This window comes from Talpa occidentalis, unplaced genomic scaffold, assembly GCF_014898055.3.
Source record: "Talpa occidentalis isolate TD23 unplaced genomic scaffold, MPIMG_talOcc4v2.1 talOcc4.6, whole genome shotgun sequence".
NCBI classification, from domain to species: Eukaryota; Metazoa; Chordata; class Mammalia; order Eulipotyphla; family Talpidae; genus Talpa; species Talpa occidentalis.
The window spans coordinates 66,043,087-66,063,909 of record NW_023604972.1 but is presented as its reverse complement, the minus strand read 5'-3'; the positions used below and the strand labels follow the sequence as shown (position 1 = coordinate 66,063,909).

Genomic DNA, 20,823 nt, shown 5'->3' with positions numbered 1-20,823 from the left:
ATGGGGTTAATAAACAGCAATGTTTAAAATTCATTTCTATATTTACTATGATTTTGCTTAAGTAATTTTAGGGTTTTTTTTCCAAAGCCCATAAAATAAAATGAAATAGAACAGTCACTGAGATAACGGAATTTTATTTACATCCATTTCCACTTAATATATCACATCTCCAAGATAGGTTGTAATTTATTTAAAGGTTATGCTCATTTTCTTCAGGCTGTATGTAGAAGAGTCTCGCAGGGTAGCAGTAACTGTTGATTTGAAACCTTTCAAGTAGGAAAGAAATTGCTGTAGGGATTCTGTAATTTTACATACCCCTGAAATATCATTCAGGTACTAATAAATGCTTGTTTTCTAGCTAAACACAGGTTTAATTAGTTTTTCAAATACATTAACCATAGCAATATATTCTTTGGGAAATCTAAACTGAGAATTTTCAACTCATAGCTTCTGCCAATAATATGTACACTTTGCCCAGAAGAGTAACCTAAATTCCTTGCAGAATGCACTGTAGGAGAAAGTTATATGGATAAAAAATTTTCAGTCAGAATATATTTTCTTAATATAGCTTTTAAACTTATTAGCCTATAAGCAGTTATGAGCAGTAGTAACTTATGCCTCCCTTTCTTGCCTGATAATATATTCTATGTAGTAAAAGTTATATGTTTTGGATTCTAACAATTACATATTCTAATTTTTAAGTTGCTAATTTTCATTTTTCTGCCATCAAGAAAAGCATACTTTATCTATGGGGAAAGGGCTTTAAATATTCCTAGAGATATTTTTTTAAAAACAAAAAGTTAAGGCTTGATTTTTCTCCCAGTAACAATTATTTGCTTTCTAAAGGTTTTTTTTTTTTTTTTTTTTTTTTAATTTTGAGGTAAGTTTACTAAGATGACTTATGATCACCACTGTTTTTCAGAAAAAAAATAAAGCCCTGATCCATATTGTAATATTTGGGTGATACTGTCTCATTTTTATAACATGAACCATGTTACAATCTTAATTGTTACCTAAAAGAGAGTTAACCAGCTCTATTTGCCTCAACAAATATTTTATAGGTTGGATATTTAATCTTGTTAGTTCTGTGACAGTCTTGTTTTAGTCAATTTATTCTACTTCAGAAGGCTCCAAGCAGTAGTACTGGTATAAAGCTCAATTATCTAGTCCTGACAAGTTGTCAAGGTCTCTATTATTTGGCTGATCCAGCTTCAGATATTAATTTATCCTTTTTGCTCTGAAGTTAAATGCAGGTTATCAACAGAAAGCATAAAAATGATAACATTTAAAGGACTATAAATGATTGTGAATAGTATACTAGGGGTATCTCTTGTATTTGCCCTAAAAGGCCAGAGAAAGAAGGTTAGGGCAGCTGGCTTAACCACTGCCAACTAGGTTACAGGTTTTATTATACTTCCTTTCATTCTGTCAGCATTGTTCTTAAAACCTAGTATCATCATGACATTACCAATGATATAAACAAGAATATGGAATCAGAGATGGGCAGTTCCTTAAAGTAGTTTTAAAAAAGACTAGGAAATAAAACAAGACTAAACCAACATGTTACATTACTCCTCACTTTTGAAAGTGAAACCAGCTTGAAGTTAAGAAACTTTAGCATCTTAAAATAGAGACATCTAAAGCTTATAAGCAAGTATTTAAAAGGCCACAAGATAGTATTACGAGTTCTACACAGAATTAGGAGTTGTAATTACTAATGTGTGTGTACATTTCCACATTTATCACTAAAGTGACTGCTTTACAAAGTTGTTCTTATATTTAGATGCTACCATGATAGGAAAACAAGGAGGCCACCCTCCATTCAATCTCATTTATCACTTAACTGACTTAGAAATATTATTCATTTGTATTAATTTTCTGCAGTATTATTTAGCAGATCACAATGGAGTCTTCAGTTTTTGACAGTTGCTCTCCATGAGCATTATGCATGTTATAACATTTTTCCACATAAATGCACAAATACATTAAAAACATTTCATACAAAATTGTACATTTCATGAAGTAGAACCATACAGAGTAAGTGTAAGTACAGAGAGAATGCATGCAGAGAGAGACCAGTAAGGTATAATGCCTGTGGGATACTTAATTTTAAGTTTTTATTTCCTGTAGGACAGTAACATCTGTCTCTTCCTACCCAGAGGCAAACATATTTTCCAAAAATTACATTAAATTTAAATTAAAATGCTCCTTATGTATATAGTAAAAGTAAGCAAAAAAAAAAAACAAAAAACAAAAAAAACAAAAACAACCCAACACATTCCTTTTTTTCATATATCAAAAATGTGTCCAAGGTAACATTAAAACAATTATACCACAATCCCTAATGTAGTAATAGCAAGCTCTAATAAGAAGGTATAGAGAGGGCAGAAAGGGTCCATCCAGTCATGGCTTAGGTACTCTTCTTTTCATCACCCAGTAAATTCACAGCAGCTTTCTTGGCTGTTAGAAGGAAAGAAAAATAATCAAAGTTGTTTGCAACATAGGCTCTGTGCTTAATGTAGCTACCAGATAGCAATCGCATGACTCATGTTCAGAAGGGAACACAGAAGTCTGTGATCTAGGCTGAGAATTTCCAGGAAATGGACAAGATATCGCCTCAGATCACAAATATTAGTATTTGAACAAAGTTCTTGAAGGCCATCTAGGAGTCCTGAGCTCTGAAAAAGAAACTGGTGAGCCCAAGGTGGAAGAAGGGTATGGAAGTTACAAGTTAAGAGAATTCTTAAAATTATAGAAAAGAATTTAAGTAGATTGGAGTTTTGTGCCCAGAAACAGCAGTGTAGGAGGGAGAGAGGCCTGTGAGAAGGAAGTGGGGGAACATCCTGCAGGGACACCAGTGCTGCTGAGAGCTATCTTGGTGGGCATCTTGCCTCCTCAAGAGGCAAGGTCATCTCTCATTTCCCACTTTCTAATTAAAGAGTGAAAAAAAAAAAAATCCCGAATTATAAGTCCATTGCCCACTTTTCTACAAATTCTAAAAACCCTGTGGAACTTAAGATCATCATTAGCTTTCTATATATAACTTCTATATCCTCATTCATGTCTCTGAATGTTTCCTTTATACCTTCTTGCTTTTACAGAAATCCAGCTGTCCTTAAGGACAGTGTTTTCTCTGGTTGTGATTATTTGTTTTCTTCTATGATTCTAGCACCAGGGCTTGAGGTTGTTCTTGTTCTTCATTGTTCTTTGTTCTTCATTTTCCATTCAGAATCTTATTATATCTACTACTAGTGTGTTTTCCCCTAGCCACCTCTGATCTTTACATATGCTGCCTCATTTCTTTAAGATTTTGCTCCAAAGATAACATTATTTTCTAACACTACTCCTATTTTAATTATTGATGATTTCAATAACCATAGATGTTCACAATCCTTCTAATATCCTAGCCCCTTAGTTCTTCCCTCCCAAAACAATGTTTCATCCTACCTACCATACTCTACCTCAGACACTCACTCTATGGCCTCTGTCACTGCCAAGAACTACAGTTCCTTTAATCTCGGTGCCTCCTATCCCTGAAGCTCATGATCACTATTATACTGATTCAGAGTTCCTCCCCCACCACCTGGTTTTCTATTCATTGATCCTAATACTTTTTACATTGATCCTCTCTTTCCTTTCTGTTCTTCTCTTCTTCCTCACCCAGCTTAATTTCCACTGTCAGGCATTACCTATTTGTTAGCCCCACTCTAACTTCATAGCTTTTATTTTAAAAAGTCAACTTTGAGGAGTCCCAACAAGATGGCAGCAAAGTGAGGACAAAGTTAACCCCTGAAAGATAACAGACAACTATAGCACAAAACAGGAGCAATGGTCCAGCAGTAAACTGTGTTTGTTGCAAAACTAGTGCAATATAACTCATGAGTTAGATATGGCTGCTGAATGGAACCATCCCCCCCACCACCACCTTCAGCTCTTGACTCAGGCTCATACCTACACTAAAGACTTTGGAGACCCAGCACTTTGTTGCATAAGGGTATGTACAGAGTTGACATCCAGGACAGAGGGTGCACTGTTGGGAAACTATAGAACAAACGGGTGTAGAGTGATAATTACTGGCTTGAACTGAAGGCTCCGACTATAGAACAGCTGGAGCCTGAACCAATAGAGAGAACTAGGTCAGATCACCTGAGTATCCTCATAGATGAGGCTGACTTGCAGCCTGAGGCTGTGATATTTTAAACACCTGCCACCATTCAACCCAGGACCAAAACTGAGATGACACCTGAATTAACTAGAATTTAAACACCTAGATCTCAACAATAGGCACAAACACCCCAGGGTAAGGCTCTATACTGGAAATGCATAAACCAATACCTGTCTTGTTGGCGTTGTCTCAAAAACAATCCATGTCCAATGCTCAAGTGGTGTGTGACACATATGAAGTGGTGTGTGTGTGTGTGTTCATACACATAGGCTGGGAGTTTTTCTGGAGAAGGGGGTCTCTATGGAGCTTCATGACACAACAGAAGGAAGCTTGAATCCCTGATTCTCACTGGAGATGACCCTCCTGTGCTCTATGTATACTTCAGTTTCTTTCTACTTGTTACCCCTTGCCACCTGTTCTCTGGACACCTAACAGAGTAAAGGCAGCAATCTGAAAGTTTATCCCTGCTACAACCTGTAAAAACTAAAAATGAATAGACAATAGAACATAACACAAACACTGGAGCAAAGAAAAGCCTACAAGAAGTAAATTCATCAGAACTGTTCAAGGTAACAGTTTTCACAAGACTCACTGAACTAAAAGAAACAGTGGAAAATGTAAAACAGGCATAGAATAAAGACCAAGAAATAGGAGACTGTAACAATTAGAACCAATTGATCTAAAAAATACTATCACCGAATTAAAAAATGTAATGCTTTTGTAGATGGCCTCAACAGCAGAGAAATGCAAGAAGTGGAGAAAATTGGTGAACTCTAAAGCACAATGTCACAGAAAACACAAATAGAACAACAAAGAGAAAAAAAGAATAAACAAAATAAAAATAGTGTAAGAATCCTTGGGGTGGGGGGGGGTCTCCCTGGTGGCACAGGGGTTAAAGACAGCACTATCAAGCTATCGCCAGCCACTGCAGCACAAGTTCTATCTCCTGCCAGTCAGGGAGCAACCCACATGGCTCAGCAGACCTCTCCTGCCTTGCCTGCTGCTCCCCTCAGCAGTGTATTTCAGTGCATCTGCCTGTTCTGCCCCCACTCTCTTTGGTGAGTCCTCTCAGCCCCTGTGACTCTGGCTTACACCCTAGTTCTTGTATGCAAAAATAAATAAATCTTTAAAAAAAGAAAAGAAAAAGAATCCTTGGGATATCCTAAAGAGAAATAACACCCATACCATGGTGTTCCCAGAAGTAGAAGAGAAATAGACAGGCATAGAAAATGTATTTAAAGAAATAATTACTGAAAATCATTTCAAGATGGGAAATGAACCAGATATCCTGATCCAAGAGGCCCAAAAAGTTCCAAACAAAACAATACCAGACAGGCACACTTCAAGTCACATTATAATAAAACTTGAAAACCAGTGACAAGGCCAGAATACTAAAAATATATAGAGAAAAAGGTAACCTATAAGGGAACACTAGTTAGGTTGTCTGTAGACTTTTAAGTAGAAACTCTACTGGCAAGAAGAGAACAGCAGAGTATATTTAAAATGTTCAAAGAGAAATATTTCTAGTCTAGAATCTTTTAACCTACAAGAATAACATTCTAGACAGAAGGAAGTGTAAGAGTTTCACTGAAAAGAAAAAACTAAAAGCTTCACATGAAAGAAGTACTACAGGGTTATTATAAAGTGACAGAACAACAAATAAAAAGGTAACAGTCACCTAAATTATATAATATGGAAGAGGACAGCAACAATGTGGCCCATCAGAATGAGTTTGGGAACAGACAGTCCAGTGGTTCACACAAATAGTCCATCATATACTAAATCTCAAACAAACTCAGTAGAAGTAACAAATAAGACATGGAAATGGATTCTAAACAAAACATACATAGAAGAGCTCAAAAAATCAAAAGAAAAAGACAAACTAAAAAAAAAAAAAAGGCAGTCAGCATTTAAGTCTCAACATCACCTTAAATGTAAGTGGCCTGAATTCACCAGTTAAAAGGCATAAAGACTATAAACACTTGGAAACTAAACAACATGCTGCTTAATATCTATTGGATAAAAGAGGAAGTCAAAGAAGAAATTAAAATATACCTTGATAATATAAAGATGGTGCTCAAAGCAAAGAAGGAAGTCCCTGCCTCTCCCAAAGCCAAAACCAAAGCAAAAGTTTTAAAGAACAAGAAAGCAGTGTTGAAAGGCTTCCATAGCTGAGTCCCAGGCAAGTTAGGGTTAATCAGACAGCTTCAGGGACAGTGCAGGCAGGACTTTGGGACAGTTAAAAAGGGGTTAAACAAAACCTACTCCAGAGAGAAGGGTTACTGGAGGCAATAAATATTAAGAGAACTTGGACAGGGGAGGTAAAGGAGAAACTCTAAGAGCTGGGAAAATGGATACATCTGCCTGGAGTACAGCCACTAGGAGAAAGAGGCAAACACCTAGTAGGATGATGACATTTTAGAACAGAGAAAAAAGGTTTAAATATCCCCTAGACGCAGGCCCATATGGTATCTTTTGTTCCTCCTTGGCATCGCTGTCTTGGAGTCTTTGCTTTTGTTCTTTCTCCTCTAAATAATCTTTTCTTTACTCTCTAAAAGATTTGCTTCTCTCCGCTTATTTATCGAGGGTTTGTCTATGAATTTCTTTTTACAGCTTCACGGGACAAGAACTCATGGTAATTTAAGGGTTACTAGGGTGAAAAGCAGCAGCAGCAGCTGTAATCATGGTAACAGCACACACCCGCTTCACAGCCACACAAGAAAGAAGATTCGCATTGTCACCTACTTTCCAGTGGTCTAAGATACTGTAGTTCTGAAGGCAACCCAAATATCCTCAGAAGACCACCCACAGGAGAAACAACCTTGACCATTATGCCATCATCAAATTCCCCCAGCCATGAGGGAGAGAGGACAACACACTAGTGTTCATTGTGGATGTCAAAGCCAACAAGCAGACTGTGAAAAAAGTCTATGACATTGACATGGCCAAGGTCAACAACACCCTGATCAAACCTGATGGAGAATAAAAGGCATATGGCCAACTAGCTCCTCCAAAGCTCCTGATTGTTTTTTTTTTTTTTTTTTATAGAGGCATGTTTTCTTTCTTTCTTTATATGTTTGTTTGTTTGTTTATACATGCACTGGGTACAGTCAGAAGCGCGGGAGGGTGAGAGAATTCACCAGAGCCAGAGTGGGGAGCAGAGCAGGCAGAGGGACCGAAGTACACTGCTGAGGGGAGCAGCGGGCTGCAGGAGAGGTCTGCGCGCCATGTGGGACCCTCCTCCGGTAGCCGGGAAGCAGCCGGGGATCGAACCGGAGCCGCAGAGGCCGCGGGCAGCTTCGCAACCCAGCGCTCAACCGCTGCGCCACCGGGGAGGCCCGCTCCTGATTGTTTTTAGATGTTTCCAACAAAACTGGAATCATTTAAAGTGGACTAATTCTAAATATAAATTTTTTCATCATTAGAAAAGGTACCTTGAGCCAAAAGAAAATGACAGAAACTATCAGAATTATGGGATGCAACAAGTGCAATCTTAAGGGAGAAGATAATTGAAATAGGAAGGAAGAAAAATCAAATAAAAAAATCTATCACATCTAAAGCAACTTGGAAAAAAAGAACAAACATGATTCAGTTAGGAGAAAATAATAAAATGAGCAGAAATAGAAGACGGAGAAATCAAAAGGTCTCTACAAAAGATCAGTGAGACTAATAGTTGGTTCTTTGAGAAGATAAAATAAACTTCTAGCTAAGCTAAGAAGAAAATAATAGTAAAAATCTCCCTGACTCACCTGCTGCTCCCCTCAGCAGTGTATTTCAGTAGGTCTGCCTGCTCTGCTCCCTACTCTGTCTCTGGTGAATCTTCTCACCCCCCACACCTCTGGCCTGTACCCCAATTCTTGTATGCATGAATAAATAAATCTTTAAAAAATAATCTCCCCCCAAACAAAAGCCCAGCCAGACACTTCTACATACAAATTCTATCAAAATCAACCTTGACACACACTCCATCCATGGAGTGAATGTGGGAGGAGAAAAACACAACAGTCTCACTTTAAAATCACAAACAAATCTCAAGTCAGTCTTTCATACTCCCTAGCAACCATGTCACACAGTCCATTCACTCCCCCACAGTCCAAGAGGGCCAAGCAAATTACAGACATACTGGTTTACAATTGCCTGTGGCTGCTTTCACAGTACAGTGGCTGAGTTGAGTAGTTGCAAAAAGACCCGAAGGTCCTTAAAAAAGAAAATATTTATTATGTGGCACTCCACAGAAAATGTTTACCTCAGTCCCAGATAGTCAGTTCATAATTAGTCTTTCCATCACCTTTTCCCTTATTCTCAGCTAACCTTCTTCCTACTTTAGTGAGAAATTTGAAGCAATCAGACAATCACTTCTGTAAGCTCACCTACCAATATCTGCAGCCATAAGCCCTGATTTCCCTTCTGTTATTATACATTGTTCTTGCTCCTGTGAGTAATCCCTCCATTTACACAAGGTTACCTGTCTTGTCTAGTCTAATTAAGGTCAGAGCTCCAATTCATGTTTTCAAAATTATTTTTTCTTCTCAACATGCCTTTCTCCTGGATTATTCTCTTTAACCTTCACACATATTTTATTTCTTCTACTGTAAAGAAAAGAAAAAATAAATTCTTCCATTTCTCCTCTTTGCAGGAAATTTCTCCAAACAGTTGTCTAAATTAGGTCATGTCTTTCCTCCCATTCTCCTCAAATCTGTAACAGTCAGGATTTTGCTCCCACTCCACAAAATCTGTTTTGTCAACATCACTAGTGCTTTCCTCAATGCTAAATCAAATAACATTTCAGCCCTTATCTATCTTATTTGACATGTCTGCAGATGTGACACTGGATTGCTCCTAACTCTTTGAAGCACTCTCTGCACTTGACTCAAGGATACCACAGCTTCATGGATTTTTTTCTCAACTGGGCTTTCCCTTCTCAGTCTGCATTTCTGAGTCTCTAAATATTGGGGCCAAGGGCCCAGTTCTCAGACCTCCTCTTTCCTAACTACATTCGCTCTCAGTGATCTTCTCCAATCTCATGCTTACTATACTGGATATGCTGGTAACCCCCAAATTTAAATCCCCAGCCAAGACCTTTCTCTTTAACTCTCAGATATCTATATCCAACTGGTGTTTGATTGCTCCATGTAGGTATCTAATATACACTTCAAAGTTATGTCTAGAAGGAAATTCTTTGTTTTTCCCTTCAAATCTGTTATATCCAGTCCTCTCCTGCACGATGACAATTCTTTTCTTGCATTTGTTCAGGCTCAAAAGCTTTATCTTGTCATTGACCCCTCTCTCATACTCCATGCCTGATCCACAAATAATATCCACTTAGCTTTAAAATACATCAAGAATCCAATGACATCTTAGCTCCCACAGCTACCACTATGAACTAAGCCACCACCATCATACAGTCACTGCAATAATCTTTTAACTGGTCTACCAATGTCCTCCCTGTCCCCACTTCAGGCTATTCTTGATACATTATAGTAGCCAAAGTGATCTTGTTAAATACAAGATGGATCATGTTGCTCCTTTGCTCAAAATTCTCCATTAGCACCCAACTCACACAGAGTAAAATCCAAAGCCTTTAAAATAGCCTGCAAGGGGCCTCCCCTGGTGGCGCAGCGGTTGAGCGCTGGGTTGCGAAGCTGCCCGCGGCCTCGACAGCGCCAGTTCGATCCCCAGCTGCTCCCCGGCAACTGGAGGAGGGTCCCACATGGCGCGCAGACCTCTCCTGCCGGCCAGCTGCTCCCCTCAGTAGTGTATTTCGTTGGTCTGCCTGTTCTGTTCCCCGCTCTGGCTCTGGTGGATTCTCTCGCCCTCCCGCACTTCTTACTGTAACCCAGTGCTTGTACAAATAAATAAATAAATCTTAAAAAAAAAAATTAAAAAAAAAATAATAAAATAAAATAGCCTGCAAGACATGACACCATCTGCCTTCCTCCAGCCTACTTTGCCCAACCTCTTGGACTTGCCTGGTTTGCCTGGATGTCCCCCTTCCAGTCACAGTGCTCTCACCTGCCAGCTGTTGCAAGCACAGCTCCTTTTCTCTGGAGCATTCTCTGGAGCTCCTTTTCTCTGTGCCTTCCTTTACCACTTTCAAATCTGATTCAGGACAGCCTTCAGCATGAGAATTTCCTTAATCACTCTATTTAAAATTGTAGCCTATCCTTCAGCTCCTGGCACTAGGAAGCCCTTGACACTATCTTTCTGCTTTATTTTTTTTCTCTATCATCTGTAAACTATTAATATAAAATATAAGTTACTTTAAAATTTTTCTTTTTTTTTACTTTAAAATTTTATTGTCATTCTCTCTCAACAAGATTACAAGCTTCATGAGTTCAAGGAACATGATCTTGTTCACTGGTTTATTCCCAGTACTGTGAACATGCTTATAAGTTCATAAGCACATATTAAGAACTTAATATGTTATAAGAACATATGAAAAAACTTCAATTAAAAAATAAACATTTGTTGAATGAATTAGGAGAGCTGAGAGAGGGGGCATTCTCTTGTACCTATAAATAAAAAGCATCTTGAAAAGCATAGTAAGCAGTTCAACCTGAACTGTGTTAAAGAGATTATATTTGTATATAAATTAGGGTATTATCTAAATCTCTGCCACCACTGAAAGTCATTTTTGCTAATGTGATGGTTGAATGGCACATTAAATGTGGGAAAAGTAAAAGGCAATAGGCAGCCTTGGTAAGAAAATCCCAGCATAGCTTTGGCGTTTGGCTGAAGAGAACTGACAGGACAAGAAGGCTGGGAAGCTTGTTGAGGCCCAGCATATCCCGTCTCCTCTCACACACCGAACCATGCTGCCCCAAGTCTTACCTTCTTTGGTGATGGCATCTGCAGTCTCCTTGGCTTTGTCTTTCAGGTCTTTCACCACAACATCTACCTGGGCTTCGTGCTTCAGGAAGACAGGACGGATAATGCGCTTGTAGAGGAGCTCGGCACCGTTGGAAGGGCTGGGGGCCATGCACCACAGCAGGAAGCCACACTGCAAAGTAAGAGCTGACATGTAACAGGAGGGGCACGTGTCCCCCACACACTGTCTGCACAGTGGGGATGGTTGTGTGCTATTTTCTCCAGTAGCATTTCCACTGTTTTCTACAGGGTGCTTGTGGGCTTCTGTTAGATGGGGAAAATGTCACAAATAATGGGCTACTAGGGAAAAGCTGAGACTGTAAAACACACCAAGTCCAGGGCCTCCCTGGTGGCATAAGGGGTTAAGATGAAACCTATGGAGCTAGCTGCAACCACTACAGCACAGAGATCGATCCCCAGCCGGGGTGGGGGGGTGGGCACCAACATGGTGCAGTAGACCTCTCCTGGCTCGCCTGCTGTTCCCCTCAGCAGTGTATTTTGGTCAATCTGCCTATTCTGTTTCCTGCTCTGTCTCTGGTGAATCCTCTCACCCCACCCCCCAACACCTCTGGCCTGTACACCAGTTCTTATATGCATAAATAAATAAATCTTAAAAAAAAAAACCACACCAAGTCCAGCACCTAAACTTCCCTTCTAATGTGGACCACTGCTTAGTTTATAAGCTATGAGACTTGAGCGCTAATGCACATATTTGTGACCAAAAGCTCATTACTACATTATCATGTTTGTTTTTTAAAATTCTGTACTGCATTTTGAATTTCTATTACACTCAAAATACAAACACAGGTTCTCAACAGATTACTCTCTCTAGATTATTTGAACTACAGAATTCTAGAAAAGTAACATCCACTAATCGGGGTTTGTAACAGACACACAAGGGCAGGGGGGCAAGCTTTCAAAGAACAGATTATTAGACCAGATGAAAAAAGAAACAAACTATAGCTATATGCCTCTTGCAAGAAGCACAACTGAAAACCAATTAGGAACACTAAACATGGATGGGAAAAGATAACCCAGACAGGGCCTCCCCTGGTGGTGCAGTGGTTGAGCGCTGGGCTGTGAAGCTGCCCGCAGTCTCTGCAGGGCAGGTTCAATCCTCAGCCACCAGCGAGGGTCCCACATGGCGCGCAGACCTCTTCTGCCGCACCCGCTGCTCTCCTCAGCAGTGTGTTTCCTTGTCTGACTGTTCTGTTCCCCGCTCTGGCTCTGGTGAATTCTCTCACCCTTCCGTGCTTCTGACTGTACCCAGTGCTTGTATAAATAAATAAATAAATCTTAAAAAAAAAAAAAGATAACCCAGACAAATATCAACTTTCAAAATGGCTCATCCTGAAAATATTAATAGTACATAAACATTATTTGGGGCAAAATAGGTAAACCAAGTGATAAAGAAGAAAAAAATTTACCAAGAAGATTTACCTAAACCTACATTTTAAATGTTTTATTACATATTTCTTTGAAATATATTTCTTCAAAGAAATATATATTTCTTGAAATATATATAGCTTGAAATATATAAATTATATATAGCTTTGTATATATTTGTAATTATATAATCACACTTTTATAATTTAGATAAATTTCATTTTTATAATTATAACTTATAATTATATATCACTAAGTATAGTTTTGACATATATACATTAAATTCAGAAATATATAGATGGGGGCCTCCCCGGTGGCGCAGCGGTTGAGCGCTGGGTTGCGAAGCTGCCCGCAGCATCTGCAGCGCCGGTTCGATTCCCGGCTGCTCCCCGGCCACCAGAGGAGGGTCCCACATGGCGCGCAGACCTCTCCTGCCGCCCGCTGCTCCCCTCAGCAGTGTGCTTCGGTCCTTCTGCCTGCTCTGCTCCCCGCTCTGGCTCTGGTGAATTCTCTCACCCTCCCGCACTTCTGACTGTACCCAGTGCATGTATAAACAAAACAAACGAACAAACAAATAAATAAATAAATAAAAACATGCCTCTATTAAAAAAAAAAAAAGAAATATATAGATGGGAGGACAAAATTCACGATCATAGTAGATTTTACACTTCCATCAAATTAATATATGAGACTTGTGAAGAGGTGGATCAACATGGCGGTGGGGAAATGCTGCGAGTAAGTCTTCCCATAAAAAAAAATTATGGGGAGGAAATGTGGCAGGTCCCTGTGAGAACCAGGACACGGAAGATAAAGGGCAACTCTGGCAAACTGCCTGAAGAGGAAAGTTGCCATAAAAGTGCACGAGAAGAGAGTAAAGCTCAGAACCCTGCTACCCTCCCCCACCCACAAAGCCGGCACTCTCCGTCCAACAGAAAGGAGAAAAACAACAACAACAACAAACTACAGATCAAGAGGGGGCACTGAGTAGAAAGAAACTATTGCAGGCACCGCATCCTGCGAATGGTAACTGAAGAACTGTGCAGGAATCGCCATAGAAGTGAGCGAACGGCTCTGGGCACCATTAGAGGAAGATAAGGACTCAGTGGAGAGACCTACAAATAGCCCAAGGGCAGCTGGTAAGCTTGTGTGGAAAAGTGCGCGTGCTCAGAAAGCACACGTGAAACGTGGCTGCCCAGGTCCCTGCGCACTCAACCTATTTTCCTGGGAAGACATGCTGGAACTGTCACTGAGGTGAATGACCCTCACCGAGTTATCAAAAAACACGTGTGAGACACGCCATATTTAAGATAGGGAGCTTTGCATCCAGACCTCACCAAAACTGTATGACTCTGAGAAGTGCTGTCCCCACAGTCAGAGGTGAAGTGAACACCCTCCCCACTTCTCCTCCTCCCCCCTCCACACAAGCCAGGCACCCCCCCCCACCAACTGGCCACAAGTTGGTGCCCAGAGGGGGATCCAGCCACCACTGGGGCAGACCAAGGGCACAGGTGAGCGTCTCCCAGACACACCACCTTTAAAGCAGGGAGCTCCACATCCGGACCTCACCAAAATTGTGTGGAACTGAGAAAGGGCTATCCCCAAAGTCAGAGCTTCCGACATCCCAGAAGGAGCTCACCAAAGAGATGTTGGCCAGTACCAGAGACACAGTGTGTCAACGCATAGTACAAATCAAAAAACAAGCAGCAGGGAGAAGAAAAACTACAAGCACCCAAGCAGTCCTCAGGGAAAGGACACACAACAAAAAGAAAATCAACCACCAGACTGCAACAACAGTGACTTGGAAAAACTTCTGAGCCTTCTCGATAGAAAATTTAAAATCACCATGATTAAAAAACTGAAAGAAGTAGAAAATGATATGGGGAAAATAATCAACAATCAGAAGAATGAAATTGAGTCCCTAAAGAGGGAAGTGAAAGAAATGCAGGAGATCAAAGGATTAATGGAGGAGCTAAAGAACTCTGGGGAAAGCAGTGAAAGCAGAATAGATGAAATGGAAGAATGAAAAAGTACTCTCGTAAACACAGAAATAAAAAGAACCAAAACAGAAAAGGAAAGAGAAGTATGAAAGAAAAAGAATGAAGACAGACTTTGGGAACTATCTGACTCCATGAGGAAAGGAAATATGAGTTATAGGGATCCCGAAGGATCCCTATGTGTCTACATAGGAACAGAGAAAATATTCAAGGAGATAATCAATGAGAACTTCCCAAGCATGAAGAAGGAACAAGAAGAACACCAAACTTCCATGATGAAAGTAAAATACAGCAAGATACATAATAGTAAAGTTTCCAAGAATCAAGACAAGGAAAAATTATGAAACTGACAAGAGGGAAGAAACAGATAACATACAAAGGAAAACCAATCAGGCTGACATCAGACTTCTCCAAATAAACACTACAGGCAAGGAGAGAGTGGAGGGACATAGTAAAAACTCCAGGACAACAAATATCAACCAAGAACACTTTATCCAGCAAAGCTTTCCTTCCTCTATGAAGAAAGTATAAGAAACTTCCCAGACAAACAAGCTCCAGAATTTCATTACGCTAAACCTCCTCTCCAAAAAATACTACAAGGAGTCCTAAAACTGGAACCAACAGAGAGATGAATAACAACGAACCAAGACAAACAATAAAACCACAGAAAAGACAAATAAAATGGCAAATATAGACGCCAACATATCAATATTAACGCTAAATGTAAATGGACTAAACTCCTCAATAAAAACCACAGAGTTGCAGGCTGGATTAAGAAACAAAACCCAACCTTTTGCGGTCTCCAGGAAACACATTTAACTACAAAAGATAAAAAACAGACTGAAAGTAAAAGGATGGAAAACAATCCTACAAGAAAATGGACCAAAAAAGAAAGCAGGAACAGCTATACTTATGTCAGATAAAACAGATTTCAAACTCAAAAAGGTAAAGAGAGACTCAGATGGAGCATACAAGAACTGCATTACACTACATTATGATCAAGGGGACAATATACCAAGAAGACATAACATTCATTAACATACACTCACCAAATGAAGGAGCACCAAAATATATCAGACAATTATTATCATCTCTGAAAACAGACGTCGACAAAAAATAAGTAAGGACACTAAGGCTCTAAATAAGGCTCTCTACCTCGTAGTCTTAACAGACATCTATAGAACACTACACCTAAAAAAATCTGAGTACACATTTTTCTCAAGCACACATGGATCATTCTCCAGCATTGATCATATACTGGGACACAGACAAACATCAGCAGATACACTAAGACTGAAATCATACCAACCATCTTCTCTGACCACAAAGAAATCAAACTAGAATTAACAATAAAAGGAAGGCAAGGAATCCTCCTACCTCATGGAGATTGAAGCCCAAACTACTAGAAGATGAGGAGATCAAAGAAGAAATTAAAAAATACTGTGAGTTGAATGACAAGGAGGATACCAATTTCCTAAATGTATGGGATACAGAAAAAGCAGTAAAAAGAGGAAAATATATAGCAATACAGGCTCACATCAATAAACAATAAAGAGGGCCTCCCTGGTGGTGCAAGGGGTTAAGATGCAGCCTATGAAGCAATACGCAGCCTCTGCAGCTCAAGTTTGATCCCCAGCCAGGGAGCTACCCACATGATGCAGCAGATCTCTACTAACTCACCTGCTGCTCATTCTGCCTGTTCTGTTCCCCACTGTCTCTGGTGAATCCTCTCACCCTCTGCACTTCTGGCCTGTACTCCAGTTCTTGTATGTATAAATAAATAAATCTTTAAAAAAAAAAAACAAAGGAAAAAACTCAAAGAAAGAACCTAATCTCAATCTCAAAGAACTAAAAAAAGAACAACAAAATAAACCCTAAAACCAGTAGAAGAAAGGAAATAATAAAAATCAAAGCAGAAATAAATGAAATAGAAACTAAAATAAAATCCAAAAGATCAATGAAACGAAAAGTTGGGTCTTAGAAAAAATAAATAAAATAGACAAACCCCTAGCCAGACTCACAAAAGAAAAACCGGAGAAAGCACAAATAAATAGGATCACAAATGAAAGAGGAGAAATCACAACAGACACAGTAGAAATCAAAAGAATAATCAGAAAATACTATGAATAGTTATATGCAAACAAGCTCAACAATCCAGAAGAGATGGACAAATTTCTACAACTTTACAATCACCCTAAGCTAGATAAAGAATAAATAGAACACCTAAACAGACCAATTACAAGCAGTGAAATTGAATTGGTAATTAAAACCCTTCCTTCCAAAAAAAACCCAGGATCAGATGGATTTACAAATTAATTCTACCAAACATTCAGAAACGAATTAGTGCCTATCCTTCACAAACTCTTTCAAAAAATTGAGAAGGAAGGGATAATACCAAACACGTTCTATGAAGCCAACATTACACTAATACCAAAACCGAACAGGGACAACACAAAAAAAGAAAACTACAGGCCAATCTCTCTAATGAACACTGATGCAAAAATCCTCAGTAAAATTTTAGCTAACAGAATCCACAATGTATCCATAAGATAATTCACCATGACCACCAAGGATTTATTTCAGGGACACAAGGATGGTTCAACATCCTAAAATCAATCAATGTAATCTAACACATCAACAAAAAGAAATATAAAAACCATATGATAATATCAACAAATGCTGAGAAAGCTTTCGACAAAGTACAACACCCATTTATGTCCTTGAAATCCTTGGGATACAAGGAACATACCTCAACATCATAAAGACCATCTATAACAAACCCAGAGCCAATATCATTCTTAACGGTGAAAAGTTGAAAGCATTTCCATTAAGATCTGGAACAAGTCAAGAATGTCTACTCTCACCACTGCTTTTTAATATAATACTGGAAGTCCTAGTCAGAGCAATAAGACAAGAGAAAGACATACAAGGAATCCAAATAGGGAAGGAAAAAGTAAATCTATCACTATTCGCAGATGATATGATAATATACATAGAGAACCCCAAAAACTCCACAGAAAAACTAATCAAACTAACCAATCAGTTTCGTAAACTAGCAGGATACAAAATCAACACACAAAAATCAGTAGCCTTCCTATACACAAACTATAAATCTGAAGAAGAAATCAAGAACCATCCCTTTTATTATTGAAACAAAAAAAAAATCAAATACTTGGGAATAAACCTAACAAAAGAGGTAAAGAACCTATACAAAGAAAACTGTAAAACACTGTTAAAAGAAATAGAAGAAGACACAAAGAAATGGAAAGACATCCCCTGCTCATGGATTGAAGAATTAACATTATCAAAATGGCCACCTACCAAAAGCAATTTACAGATTCAATGCTATTCCAATAAAAATTTCAATGACAGTCTTCAAAGAAATAGAACAAATATTGATGAAATTCATATGGAGCCACCAAAAACCCTGAATAGCCAAAGCTCTCTTGAAAAAAAAAAAAGGGGGGGACGGAGGTATCACACGCCCACCTCAAATTATACTACAAAGCCATAATCATCAAAACTGCATGGTATTGGAACAAGAACAGACACACAGACCAATGGAACTGAATAGAAAATCCAGAAACAAACCCACAAATTTACAGTCAACTAATCTTTGACAAAGGAGCAAAGAATATGCAATGGAGCAAAGAAAGTTTGTACAATAAATGGTGCTGGGAAAACTGGGTTGCTACATGCAAAAGAATGAAACTTGACTACTATCTCATACCATGCACAAAAGCCAACTCACAGTGGATTAAAGAACTAGACATAAGACCTGAAACCATAAAATACATAGAAGGAAATACAGGCAAAACACTACATGACGTACACCTCAGTAACATCTTTAAAGACACATCACCCAAAGCAATGATAGTGAAGGGAAAGATAAACAGCTGGGACTATATCAAATTAAAGAGCTTCTGCACAGCAAAAGAGACAGTAACCAAAACAAAGAGATACCCCACCAACTGGGAGAAAATTTTTGCACACAAAACTAATGATAAAGGACTGATCACAAAAATCCACAAAGAGCTGATGAGACTCAACAAAAACAAAGTAAAGAACCCAGTCAAAAAATGGGCAGAAGAGCTAAAAAGAAACTTCTCCAAAGAGGTAATGCAAATGGCCAACAGGCATATGAAAAAATATTTAACATGACTTGTAATCAGGGAAATGCAAATTAAAACTAAAATGAGATACCATCTTACACCAGTGAGAATGGCACATATTAAAAAAACTAGCAACAACAAATGTTGGTGAGGTTGTGGAGAAAAAGGAACTCTTCTGCACTGTTGGTGGGAGTGCAAACTGGTCCAACCACTATAGAGAGCTGTGTGGTGATTCCTCAGTCTTCTAAAGATAGAGCTTCCATATGATCCAGCAATTCCACTCCTAGGGATCTACCCAAAGGACACAGAAACATTAATTCCAGAGGGCACCTGCACCCCTATGTTTACTACAACACTATTTACAATAGGTAAGCTATGGAAAGAACCCAAATGCCCCAAAATAGATGACTGGATCAAGAAGATGTGGTATATATACACAGTGGAATATTACTCAGCAATAAAAAATGAAAAACTCATGCCATTTGCAGCAACATGGATGGAGCTGGAAGGGATCATGCTCAGCGAAATAAGCCAGAAGGAAAAAGAAAAATACCGGATGGTCTCACTCATACCAGTAATTTAGAAAACCTAATAATGGACCCAGAAAAAGACTAATTATACTAAAATAAAAATCAAAATCAACAAGAAACTATAAACCAGAGACACACTACAGGGCATGGGGGAGAAGGGAATAGGATCAAAATAAGGGGGGGTGGGAATTGTATGGGGATTATAACCAATATGAAAATGCATACATTGTGCAAAAATGAAAAATGATGTAAAAAACATAAAATTAAAAAAAAACAAGTAAAAAAAGAATATATCAAACAAATTTTAAATTGTTCAGAATATAGAACAAAGAACACAAAATTAAAAATCTTGATCTAAAATATATATAGGGCCTCCCCGGTGGCGCAGCAGTTGAGCGCTGGGTTGCGAAGCTGCCCGCAGCCTCCTTGGCGCCGGTTTGATTCCACCGGAGGAGGGTCCCACATGGCGCGCAGACCTCTCCTGCTGCCCGCTGCTCCCCTCAGCAGTGTACTTGAGTCTGCCTGCTCTGCTCCCCGCTCTGGCTCTGGTGAATTCTCTCACCCTCCCGCGCTTCTGACTTTACCCAGTGCTTGTATAAATAAATAAAAATAAATCTTAAAAAAAAAAGAATTATAAACAGCCAAATGTCCAACAATAGATAAAGGGTTCAATGAATTTATTAGCAGCCAGAGGTAGTGGGTTCTTCAGTTCCTCCCTCAAGAATGAAATGGGGACTCTAACCATGGCAGTTGATTTTGAAGCTGAGACTTATAACTGAAACAATAGATCAACCTCCCTTCAATATCAAATAATTATCAAAGCAACTTCTGCCCAACTGTCAAAGCCCATCCCATGAAATAAAATTCTTGCCAAAAACACATTTTGGGAGGCATATTTTTGTTTCAAATAATTAAAAATATTAAATGGACCACACTTATTATACTTTCTTTTAATATTGAATGACATTACCATAGAATGCCTTGAAGACAACTGTGTAATTTTCATTTCAAAACAAATGGAAGATTAGTCTTTTGGAAAATTTAAGATTTTAGAGATTGCTGGATTTTTTTGTTATCCAAAGATATTTAGCACTTATAAAAAATATATTTATGATCTTTGAATTTATCTAAATTCACATATGTTAAAATTTAAAATATTTGGAAGTCCTTATTCATAATGCCCATCTAATAGCAGTGATATCACAGTGCAGTCTCCAATAGAAAGAGACTTGGTTTTTGCCTGGGGCCCACAGACTGTGCAGTAGAGGGTCCTGTCAGCAGAACCCCACCCGGTTAATATATGATCTCAAACTATGAAACATGAGCAAGCTTGACTCCCTCCCTATTCCTGCTCCCCTCTGCTAGTGGAGGCCACATGAGGTGGAGAGAGGATCCAACATAAGAGAGAATTACTAAATCATTTATATTTGTTTTTAAAGTACATTACAAAAATTGCTTTGCAGCAGACTTTCTTCTCTATTAGTAAAATGCTTGTATATCCATTATTCTTCAACTCCACAGCACCAATGAGATCACTGAAAATAATAAAATTTACTGCAGATGTTCTAAATAGATAATATACTTGGATGAGAAAACATTGAATATGCTGTCAGTCAAAATGCTTTCTTCTGCATTAGTGATATATTCTGAGTGAAGGGACTGAGGAAAAGTCCATTCTCTGTAAGAGAAATTTTTGAAGCATATCCCATTTTAAGGGGTAGCAGGGATCTTACCGATGTCATTGCTACAAACACACAGTGATTGCTTGG

The 20,823-nt window shown here is 38.8% G+C and overlaps 1 protein-coding gene across 1 annotated transcript in view; it reads right to left on the bottom strand.

The window, feature by feature from the left end:
- Positions 1–2,271: 2,271 nt before the first annotated feature.
- Positions 2,272–20,823, bottom strand: part of REEP5 (receptor accessory protein 5) — a 51,515-nt gene continuing 32,963 nt past the window's right edge. Inside the window, exons 4-5 of the mRNA XM_037529449.1 lie at positions 10,997–11,165; positions 2,272–2,460 (exon numbers count right to left, since the gene is read on the bottom strand). Coding sequence (XP_037385346.1) covers positions 2,411–2,460; positions 10,997–11,165 — 219 coding nt within the window. The 3' untranslated portion in view covers positions 2,272–2,410. The remainder of the gene's footprint in view (positions 2,461–10,996; positions 11,166–20,823) is intronic.